This window comes from Berghia stephanieae, chromosome 13 (assembly GCF_034508935.2).
Source record: "Berghia stephanieae isolate SIO BIC M18660-M18661 chromosome 13, UCSD_Bste_1.3, whole genome shotgun sequence".
NCBI lineage: Eukaryota > Metazoa > Mollusca > Gastropoda > Nudibranchia > Aeolidiidae > Berghia > Berghia stephanieae.
In genome coordinates this window covers 32,181,042-32,193,541 of record NC_088372.1, presented here as the reverse complement: position 1 = coordinate 32,193,541, position 12,500 = coordinate 32,181,042, and the positions used below count along the sequence as shown (strand labels likewise).

The 12,500-nt window shown below is 39.5% G+C and overlaps 1 protein-coding gene across 1 annotated transcript in view; it reads left to right on the top strand.

The window, feature by feature from the left end:
* LOC144958723 (uncharacterized) overlaps positions 1-7,885 on the top strand; it is a 9,514-nt gene extending 1,629 nt beyond the window's left edge. The window contains exon 2 of the mRNA XM_078890893.1: positions 5,600-7,885. Within this exon, the coding sequence (XP_078747019.1) occupies positions 5,643-6,866 (1,224 nt within the window). The 5' untranslated portion in view covers positions 5,600-5,642 and the 3' untranslated portion in view covers positions 6,867-7,885. The remainder of the gene's footprint in view (positions 1-5,599) is intronic.
* Positions 7,886-12,500: the final 4,615 nt, after the last annotated feature.

Here is a 12,500-nt window from a genome sequence, read left to right as displayed (position 1 = left end):
GACCACATAGCCAAAAATTCCTACATAGTTGCCATAATGATAATGGTATTCAAAAGACTGAATTAAGTTTGGTTCACGATTATTACTTTTTTTTTTTTGGCCCAAATTTGATTTTAGGTTGAAATCCAGTTTAACACAAATAAATAGTAACTAAATTCTAAATAAAACTTATTTAATAACATTTTATTTTTGATAAACACCACAAATTACTGACAGCGACTTGATTTTTAATTTAGCAAATTATAAATACATTTTTTTTTTACTGATGAAACTTCTCTTTGTTTATTTACCGGTTTTGGACCGGTTTTGAATCTGTGTTTAGCCCTATCTATTTCAATCAGAATTGTAGAAGCACAACCTTGTATATGATGTTGAGAAATATTGGGTCTGGAGAAGTGCTGGATGAAAAGAGAGAATTTAAAAATAGATCACAGTGTAAAAGCCGAACTTGCGATCCAACCGACACGGCAACCTCCGCCTAGCTGAGACAGACAGACAGACAGACAGAGACACAGAGAGAGAGAGAGAGAGAGAGAGAGAGAGAATACAGAGAGAGAGAGAGAGAAAGAGAAAGAAAGAAAGAAAGAGAGAGAGAGAGAGATAGAAGACAGAGAGAGAAAGAGAGAGAAAGAAAGAAGGAGGGAGAGAGAGAGGGAGAAAGAGAGAGAGAGAAAGAAAGAAAGAAAGAAAGAAAGAAAGAAAGAGAGAGAGAAAGAAGAAGAAAAGAAGAGAAGAGAAAGAGAAAGAGAGAGAGAAAGAGAGAGAGAAAGAGAGAGAGAAAGAGAGAGAGAGGAGAGAGAGAGAGAGAGAGAGAGAGAAGAGAGAGAGAGAGAGAGAGAAGAGAGAGAGAGAGAAGAGAGAGAGAGAGAGAGAAGAGAGAGAAAGAGAAGAGAAGAGAGAAGAGAGAGAGAGAGAGAAGAGAGAGAGAGAGAGGAGAGAGAGAGAAGAGAGAGAGGAGAAGGAGAGAGAGAGAGAGAGAGAGAGAGAGAGAGGGAGGGAGATATCCGCGAGAAGTCACACCAGCTACCGACCCATCCAGCCACACAAAAATGGCTTTCAAACTTAATACCCATCATGCGGACTCTCTTCTCTCGACAACTTAGGGGATCAGCTAGCCGAGGATAGTTGAATGGCCCCACGAACTTTCAATAGAAGAGCATTAATTTGCTTGCCGATTGAAAGCTCCCAATACAATAATATATGGGGTCTTGATATCTCGGAAAAGTGAAAACGCAACAAAAGGATAATTTATTACGGTGGATGAAGGGCATACCCGAAACGTTCACAACATTCGTCTCGTGAATAGTGTCATCACCGCCATATCTGGATTGCTCACTATCATATATGGGGTAGTATTAGCTCGAAAAGGAGAAAATGCGATGAAGGGTAATTTATTATGGAAGATGAAAGGCATACCCGAAACGTACATAACTTTCGTCTCGATGAAAAGTCGTACTTACCATCACCATGTCGCCATATTTCTCAATAAAAAGTGTGGGCCTTCAACATCACGGACAATACAAACGAAACGATGAAGGATAGATTACCCCTTAAGATGAAGGGCAAACCCGAAACGTTAATGAAATTCAGCTCTGTAATAAATGCTACTTATCATCGCATCTCTAACTATTATGCTTACCATAATGTTTTTGGGGATTGAAATAGTTCGGATATGTGAAAAAAAAACTAGATGACAGGTGTAATGGTCGACGCTTTGGCCTACCAACCTCCGCTGCACGTCCAACTCGCCTTGAACATGCATTCACGTAAAATATAAAGATTTTTTTTTAAAACCTACCTCTGTTTCAAAAACTAGCATCTTTCAACTTTCTAAGAAACATTTTGATTTTTCAGAACTTTAGTTCGTTAAAAAATACCGGCCAATCTGACCCGTTGAGTCGAATGAAAACGAAATTTTGTTGTTTACACGGTTCAAAGGAAATGTCGTAAATAAGCTTTCATGGACTTCCTGTGTTGTTTTTACAGTGTCACGTGACCTTTTTGAGAAATTTGTCGTCTGCTACAAATAATTAGACCGGTAGGGGGTAGATATTTTCGTTGGCGAAGAGAAAAAGTGAGTATTATTTCTTGAACTTGTAGAGAGGCCTGGGGTCCACCAGCAGTAAAGTTGATTGAATAAAAGAAAAAAAGGGGGGGGGGGGGGGGGGGGGGGGGGGTTGCATGATGAAGACGAAAGGGAGACGTGTCGATTGGTGACCTTGGTGACGTAGACATCTCAAGGATGCTGGCAGTTGCAGTTGCAGGTGTTCTTAACCCCTTAACAGCGAAGCTAATTTTTTGCTTTTAGATAGTAGTTTGCTTTTATCTTTATTATTGTTAACGGGGAATACAGCGTTTCCACCAAGAGAGTATCGCAACTCGGACTTCAATTGTCTATAATAGTTTTGCCGTTACTTGTCTTTTGATGATAGAAGATTTGGTGTTGGGTCAAAGATCGATTTTCGCCGCTAAAAGGTTGCATTGCTACTGGGTTTGCTCCTCCTCCTTTTTTTCTTCTTTTTTTTTCAACTTAGTATTGTTGATTGCTATTTTCTTTTTTTATGATTAGCAAGTGCCGTAGGAGTCTCACAGGATGCAGGAGTACTGCAATTAACCCTTTGCCCGTGACATTGATTTTTTTTGTTTTCAAATAATAGTCGTCATTTATATTATTTTTTAACGCAGAAAAAAAAAACGTTTCCACCATAAGAGCAGTAAGAATATTGATAAAAAGCGCTTTGAGCACGTTGGGTGGATATTGCTCTATATAAAAGCTCAAGTTTTTAAATTGTAATTTGTTTTTTGTCTTTTGATGAAAACGGTAAGATTTTATTTTTGGTCCAAGTAAGATTGATATTCGCCTTTAAAAGGTTAAGTTGTTTTGTATTTTTTTCAGGTTTTTGCTTTTTTTTCAAATGCCTAGTGAGAGAGAAAAAACAAAACAATCATACATGTATCTGCAAACAGCAGAACGTTTTCATTTTACAATGAGATGGGAAGGGGAAGGGATAACACTATGACAAGAGAGAGAGATAGAGAGAGAGAGAGAGAGAGAGAGAGAGAGAGAGAGAGAGAGAGAGAGAGAGAGAGAGAGAGAGAGAGAGAGAGAGAGAGGCGCGGGGGAATGGGGGGGGGGGGGGGGATAGTAAGGGGGAATGGGAAAAGATGAAAGAAACAATGGGTTGCCTGATGACGTAGATCAAAGGATTGTTACAGCGGTGTTCACGGTGCGTACTTCGTGAAATTTTAACCTTTTACAGTGACACTGATTTTTTTCTCCAGATTGCTTATGCAGAATAGATCGTTTCCACCAAGAGAGCAGTAGTAAGAGTATATTTCGACTCGGGCTTCAATTAAACTATCAATCCCAAAGCTTGTCTTTTAATGATAACATTAAGACTAAGATCTGGAGTTTGGGGAGTGTAAGATGGAATCTCGCCATTAATGGTTAAAATTGTTTTGATTTTTTTTAAAATAACACACACACACACACACACACACACACACACACACACGCACACACGAGCGCGCGCGGTCACGACAGCGAGGACCATCTATTGCTTGTGTTGCAACGGTAAACCAGTTTACGTGTACGTAGATCCTGAGGCTAGATGCCCCGTTACCGTGTACGTAGGCACTCCCAAAAAAAAAAAAAAGAAAGAGACACACACACACATACACACGCACACACACACACACACACACACACACACACACACACACACACACACACACACACACACAGTCTCGCATCCGCTACGAACTAATTTTGCGCACCAATTTTTACTGCACTAATGCACCAAATTGCATACCTATCTAGGGACACTTTTTTCCGTATCTTTTTCTCAATAAACTTTTTAAAAAACCTTTGTTTTGCGCGGCAGGCGGCAGGGCACTTGGCACTAGGGGGCACCAACCATTGGACAGACGAAAAAAAAAAACACGATTTCGCGAGGAATGAATCATGAAAAATTTACGATATAATTTCAAACACAACTTTTGAAATTCATCAAGGATTGTCTAGTACCGAATGTTTTTTGATAGAAAACAAATGTAGCTTCAAATCTAAACTGCTTTTGACGGTAAGCGGTAAGTTTTTATATATTTTTCTGTCCAAACGAATGATTTGTCCTGGTTATAGAAGCTAAGTATTGGTAACACCGGCTCAGCTCTCTAGTTAAATCAGTCTTAGTTAAATTCTGGTCCCACCCCCAAAAAGGAGAACTCTCAATGACTAACGCTAAGAAGAAAATATGCTTTGAGATTTTATATAAATAAAATAAAGAATCACATCTGTACCAAAATAATAAAAGAATTTTTTAAAAAATCCCTTTTTTCATCCCACGGGGAAAATTTGTCTCTAGGGTCTATTCCAAGGGAAGACTGAAATAACCCAGGTGTCAGCCGCAGTGTAGCGCCGCAGTTTGAGCTAGGGGGGGGGGGGGGGGGGGGGGAGAGGTGACTTGCTCAAGGCCACATAGCGCAGCGGCGGGTGATCGAACTCGGTACCTTTTGGGTACCATCGAAGCAAAGACCTACCGCTGAGCCACACTGCCCATCGTGCCCCCCCCCCCCCCCCCCCCCCCCGCCTGAATTAGGGTTTTCTCATCGCTGTGTTATACCACTAGACCACATAACCCACAGGGGGCTTTCAGGGATGTATGGGGGCTGGTCGAACCGTCTTGTCGAAGTGAAGACGGCAAGTATCATGGGCTCATCAGTCAATTAAAGAACAGGATTGTAGATTTTTCGCCCAAGAGGAATCTGCTCCAGTCCCATGTGTTTTTACAAAATATTTTAATATCATATAGATAGTATGCGCTTGGCTAAGAAGCTCATAACATTGCCATCCGGAAGTATAACGGACCAACACACAAAACTGTGTGTATCCATGAAACGTTTGTAGTCAGGTTAATACAGTTCAGTGAGCATTACTCAAAAACGCGGATGGCAAAAAAACAATAATAAAGACCTGAGTGACGCAATCTTCATACTATCTATATTATATTGCGCTCAGCGGCCTCTAACTGGTCATGGGTGAAATGCGTTTTATAAAAGCTTATTATTATTCTAATTATCATGATTATTTTAATTATTAATACTACGTATCATAATTATTAACGTTATTGTTATCATATCATTATATATATATATAATATTTATATATATGATATATTATTATTATTATTATTATTATTATTATTATTATTATTATTATTATTATTATTATTATTATTATTATTATTATTATTATTATTATTATTATAGCAGCCGAACTCCAATCACCGAAATTCACCAAATAACAAAGGATAAAGGACCGTGTAAATGAGTCAACTTAAAAGCACTGCTGAAGAAAAGAACTCAGAACTCATGAATGTGTTGAGTGTGAAAGTCGAGTTTCCCTTAATCAAACTTACTTTGATCTCAGAATATTTAGCAACAAGATTTGGTAATTCGTTAATGGAAACTTGAAAAGGCAAATGCTGAGATATTAATTTACAAAGCATTTCATATATTTCTAGTATCGAAAAACATGTTATATAGTAGAAGATATTGCTCCACACAAAATCTCACGGCTTGTGTTTTATTACTATTTTAGCTTGTTCCACCAATTTGGCCCAACCAGCACAGTTTCTCACATTATGGCCTCAAAGGTTCAAGAATCCACAATTCCTTCCAACCGGAGTAGTGCCCATCTTTGGTTATTTTCAAATGACCCTCCTGAAAAGAGCGAAATAACACATGTGTTGGACAACCATTCTCTACCAGGGTTTACATTTTCTCACTATGACAAATCTGAGTACTATTATTACGACTTGTCCCCATTGATTATGGCTACTCTTCTGGATCATATTCTCGTGCAATTAATAGCGGCTGGCATATTATCCAGTTTTGGTATTATAACTAATATGATTAACATCATTGTCTTTTATCGACAAGGTATTTTAACATATAGTTCTACAACCATTTTTGCAGGTCTCGCCTTTTCAGACCTCTGCTACTGTATAGCGTCGTTCTTTAGATGGTTGATGATTGTACTGGCGGAAATAGCAAAGGTTTATGACGATTCCGCTTCTGAAACTAGCTTTATAACCCTGGCTTTTCTTGTGCATGTGAACTCACAAGAGGTGTTGACTGAAACTGCTTCCTGGATATTAACATACATGGCATTTGAGAGAATGGTCAGTGTCGCATTCCCGTTTCAGGTCAAGACATTGTTCACGCCGAAACGTTCCTGTGTAGCATTGGTATTAATCTTTATTATAACTCTACTATTACATATACCAGATCTGGCCACAGCTACACTTGAAGTAGAGCAAACAGAGAAAGGCAGAATAATATTGCAAGTGTCAAGAAGAAACTCTATAATTTTTGAAAATGCGCGAGCAGCTACAAGCATGATCAATCGTCTCTGTTTACAACCTATTAGTATTTTATTAGTTTTATTATTTAACATCATAATAGGTTTCAAAATTAGTGCTTCAGGACGCTTTCAAAAGTCAATATCTTCAAATGCTACCAGTCGCACCCCTTCCACTATAACATCAAATATTACAAACCTCAACAAATCCCAAATAAAAGCGACTAAAGAACAGAAGCTGACGCGTATGATCGTTGTTGTTTGCGTTATATATTTCTTATATTCTGCATTTAAAATGATGATAACTATTTTAGATTATTTCTTTTGGGAGGAGATCAGATGGGTTTTCGCAGTAATTATACTTAGCATTTCAAACCTATTGCATCTGATTCATTCTAGTTATAACTTTATTGTCTATTACACTTTGAGCTCAAATTTTAAAAATGAGCTACGTACGCTAAATCTGTGTCGTAGACAAATCTCCCAATCACATCTTAATCAATAACATTCTAACAGTTTTACGACTTAAACAATAGAATTCTAACAATTTTGCTGTCTACTCCTCACTGCTTTATTATATCCTATTGTTTTTATATACCGAAAGAGGACAAACACACGTATTGAAATATGTGCAACGACGCTGATCTAATTTAGTCTTATGTGCCTGAGGCACTCACAATAGTAAAACATGTGCTCTAAGTGATACACAGCATGAAAACTGCTTATACATATGTCGAAAAATGTCTTGTGTTTTTAAAAGTCATGTAACTTTACTAAAGATCTTAAAAACGAGAGACTGGGTGGGGATCCTGACCTCCCATAGCGGGCAGGGAGGTACATACTGTGTCTTCTATACCCTTATATCTGTTTTCCAACATGCTTTCTGTCTTTGTCTTGGAATGAGATTACTTGGTTTTGTCCTGGCTCTGGCCGGAGTCCTAGCTGGGAGGGAAACAGTCAAATGCATAGTTATTGTTTTGGGAGATGATATTTTTTTCCTTGTAAATCATCTCTCTGTTACGTATTATTATTTTATTTTGAATGTATAATGTAAGCATTTGAGTGTGGTCCTCTTTGTTGGATTTTGTGCTTGTGTCTGGATGAGACTTGTAGGTGATTTCAAACTAAGTACATTGGTGGTATGCTCTTGGAATCTACATCTGATACCTATTTGTTCTCAGTTCCCCTTTGTCTTACTTTTTCTTGGGTGCTTTAATTGTAATTCTAGAACTTTTTACTATCCCATTTTCTTCCTTTTTACTGGCGCCGCTGATATAACCTAAATGTGTTGCAAGCGCCGTAAAACCCTTAAAAACAAACAAACAAAAACGAGAGAACCAGCTGGAATTGATTGAGTGTATCAGTTTTATCTCGATATTTGTTCACAGAATGAATGGTTTAATACATCATACCATAATGAAATAATCGTAAGACATAGGTGTGCTTGAATGTGTCTTGTTTATTGTAAATCTGAAGTTAGAAAAGTTCCATTCTTAAATGGAGAATTAAAAAAAAAACAACTTATTTTCTGTTCATTCTATGGGGTCCAATATTTGTGACATCATATCCTTCTGTTACTAGTGCCAAAGGTTTCCGCATAATCCATAGACAGCATATATGTTTGTCTCCGAAGGAGACATGTATCCCTCCCATACCGGGCAGGGATGTACATACTGAGTCTTCTATCCCCTCATGTTGTTATCCAACATGCTTTCTGTCTTTGTCTTGGAATGAGATTACTTGGTTTTTTCCTGGCTCTCGTCGGAGTCCTGGCTGGGAGGGAAACAGTCAAATGCATAGTTATTGTTTTGGGAGATGATATTTTTTTTCCTTGTAAATCATCTCTCTGTTATGTTTTATTATATTTGTTATTTTTTATGTATAATCTAAGCAATTGAGTGTATTCCTCTTTGCTGGATTTTGAACTTGTGTCCGGATGAGACTTATAGGTGACCTCAAACTAAGTACATTGGTGGTATGCTCTTGGAATCTACATTTGATCATATTTGTTCCCAGTTCCCCTATATATATTACTTTCTCTTGGGTGTTTTAATTGTAATTCTAGAAATTTTTACTATCCCATTTTCTTCCTTTTTTACTGGCGCTGATATAACCTACATGTGTTGCAAGCGCCGTAAAACCCTTAAAACAACAACAAACAAACAGACATGTATCCAACCACGCTAAGTTTGGAAGGAACTGTCGTAACCAATCGCCTCATAGTGATAATGTGTCGAGATAAGGCAGGTGCCAAAAACGGATTTTGATGTTAAAGTAAGCAATAATTTGAAACCCTGATTTTCGTCATCTTAAGACACTATGCTTATGCTTCTCCTCAATAAAACAAATTTCTGATGGAGCAGTTGAGGGGTCCCTGGGAGAAGAAGGGTCTTCGCCCGACAGCTTCCTTTCGGCTTTCACTGCAGTAAGTCATACCTCTCCGATGGAGAGTCCCTCTCCACCCCCCCCCCCCACCCTACCCCCACCCCACCCCACCCCAACCCAAGGCAAAATCATGATTTTGGACGCTGTACTGAAAAGGTTTCTGTAACATTAGTTTTCTCTCTCCCTCCCCCCCCCCCCCCCCCCCCCCTCATGAGGGGTAATTTAGCCCATCGGCGGGCCAGGTTTTATGTGATAAGAGTTATCTCTCCTTGACTGGAGTAGTGGCCTTGCATTGCAAGCTTTTGAGTCCAGTTTACCCATGGGTTGTTGTTGAAATTGTGTGTCTTCTAGACTGACAACTCACCAATACTAACGAGTTCAATCTACCCGAGTTTGAAATCAGAGTCGTGTGCTCCTTGATTGACTGTCTGCGAAGGCTAATGACATCAAAAAAATTAATTAATTAAAAATGAGCTTTATATAGCGCAATATCCACTTAATGTGCTCAAAGCGCTTTACAACGGGTCCCTGGTCAACAGCAATAGCAATATTTAACATGTAGGACGGGACCTGACGCATGTTAGGCGATATTACAATTTTTTCGGACAAAGACAACGTTGTTAACGACCAGGTTCTCGTTTTCCACCTGAGTACGGTGAGAGAATGTGAGTAAAGAGCCTTTTCAAAGGACTCAAATATGCGCCGAGCGCAAGGCTTGAACCCAGGACCTTCCGATCCGAAAGCGAGTGTCATACCACTAGACCACATAGCCGCACAACTCACTGAAAGAGCAATACATTGAATAATAATTGGTTTGGGAAGAAGAGATTAAGTATTAAAGTATTTATAGCAGTTTCTCTACGGTTTTGTGTGTGTGTGTGTTTTTGTTGTTGACATTTTCAATAGGATTCAGTAGTCTGATGTCACGCACCCCGGCAACGGCGGCCATCTTGGTTCTAAACAAAGAAAATCATTACTTTTTATTCTTCAAGCTGGCTGGAACTTTTCATATGTCTTGTGACCAGAATGTGTAAAAGTCAAAACATGATCAAATTTATGTGTTTTTTTTCCCCTCTGGATACGCTTTTATGCTCGACGGAGAAATATTTCATACGGACGTCCGCCATTGTTCCGATATTTTAGAGCCAGTGTTGCTAAGTTACATGCGTCATTAGGAAGGAAGTGACGTTACGACTATTGAATCCTATTAGCAGGTTTTGTATTGATGCTATGTGTTTAGGAAAAATATCCACGTGTTTTGATAGCCAGATTTGTCTTACCAACACATAAAACTGTGTATAACCTTTAACCTTTATCGGCAGCGAGAGCAACTTTAGTGAAAACTAATCACTCCCCTCGAGGGTGAGGTGGCCGAATGTTTAAGGCATTGCACGCACTGTGAAACGGGAGGACCCGACTTCGAGCCCAGCTTCAGCCACTTTCGTTGTTTTCTGTTTTTTTCTTTGACCAAGATTATTACCGCCCCCCCCCCCCCCCCCCCCCCCCCCCCATTTGCTGATTTTGAACAGTACAGGCTATTCTTGTTGATATCAGACGATTGTTTATTGAATTACCTATAGATAGTATGCAGATGACGTTACTCAGGCCTTTGTTATTGTTTTTGCCATCCGCGTTTGTGAGTTGTTCTCACTAAACTGTATTAACCAGATTATAAAAGTTCATGGTTACACAGAGTTTGTGTGTTGGTCCGTTATACTTCCGGATGGCAATGTTGTGAACTCCTTGGCCAAGCGCATTCTATCTATATTCCTTCAAGGAATGCCTTGGCGATGGGGATTTAGGTCGATATTATGAAAATATCAAATGTGACACTCCGCCTCAAAACGGTATTAAGTCGGGTTGGTTAAGTGTTGAAAACTGAATTTATAGCCAGAAATATGAGACTTGTGTTTCCTTTTCTTTGTTTTGGGGTCCATTTGGACCCCGTGTATTTTTATTTGGAAAATGAATCATTCTATTGTTTGACTCAAATCTTTTTTTACAGTGATGCCAAAACTCCGGTCTGGAGCAAAAAATTCCAGCTTCCGGGCAACTTCCGTCAAATTCCGGTGAATTAAATTTGTTCCAAGGATACCCCCCCCCCCCCTCCAACCACCACATCATCACTACTACTACAACCATCATCACTACCACTACTACTGCAACCACCACCACCACATCATCATCACCAGCTCTACTACTACAACCACCACATCATCACTACCAACACCACCACCATTACATCATCATCACTAGCAATACTACTACTACCACCACCACCACCACATCATCATCACTATCTCTACTACTACAACCACCAACACCACATCATTATCACTACCACTACTACTACAACCACCACATCATCATCACTAACAACAACCACCAGAACCACATAATCATCACTACCACCACTACCACTACTACATACATCCAATACTGCCACATCATCTGAACTAACACTACTACAACCAACACATCATCATCACTACATCTATAGCTACAACCACCACCACCACCACCACATCATCATCACTACCACTACTACTACAACCACTACTACCACATCATCATCACTACCACTACTACAACCACCACACTACCACAATATCATCATCACTACCACCACTACTACAACCACCAACGCCACATCTTTATCACTACCACTGCTACTACACCACCACCACCGCATCATCATCATCACTACCACTACTACGACCACCACCATCACATCATCATCACTTCCACTACTACAATCACCACCCACCACCACATCATCATTACTACCACTACAACAATAACAACCACCACCACATCATCATTACTACCACTACAACAACAACCACCACCACCACATCATCAACACTAGAATTACAGCTACAACCACCACCATTAGATGTTGGTAGAGTATACAAAGAACGGTAACTTGCGGCTATGTGGTCTAGTGATATGACACTCACTTTCGGATCGGAAGGTCCTGGGTTCGAGCCTCGCTCGACGCATAGTTGAGTCCTTGGAAAAGACTCTTTACTCACATTCTCTCACCGTACTCAGGTGTAAAATGAGTACCTGGCCGTTAACAGCGTTGTCTTTGTCCGAAAAATTGTAATATCGCCTAACAGGCGTCATGTCTCGTCCTACATGTTAAATGTTGCTGTTGACCAGGGACCCCTTGTAAAGCGCTTTGAGCACGTTAAGTGGATATTGCGCTATATAAAAGCTCAATATTAACGAGTATAAATATAGCCATAGCATATGATTCTCTATGGGGTCCATTTGGACCCCAAAGCCTAAAATAGGAGGTTTCCAGTTTTTATCTCTATAGATAGTATGCGCTTGGCTAAGAAGCTCATAACATTGCCATCCGGAAGTATAACGGACCAACACACAAAACAGTGTGTATCCATGAACGTTTATAGTCGGGTTGATACAGTTCAGTGAGCATTACTCATAAACGCGGATGGCAAAAAACAATAACAAAGACCTGAATGACGTCATCTTCGAACTATCATCTATAACTGTCAGGGAGTCCAACCGGACCACACAAATAAGGAATCTCAAATTCCAGGGGCGGTGTTTCGTGGTGAGTAAACTATGCACGTGAGAAATTCAAAATTTTGACACATTATAGAATGGGTCATTTTAGGAAAAGTCATGAAATTTCAGCTTCGTGGCTTAAAAAATGACAAATTTTAGGGCAAAAAAAAAAAATGGTGCTGGGGACCATTTGGACCCCTGCAAGAGAAATAGGGTT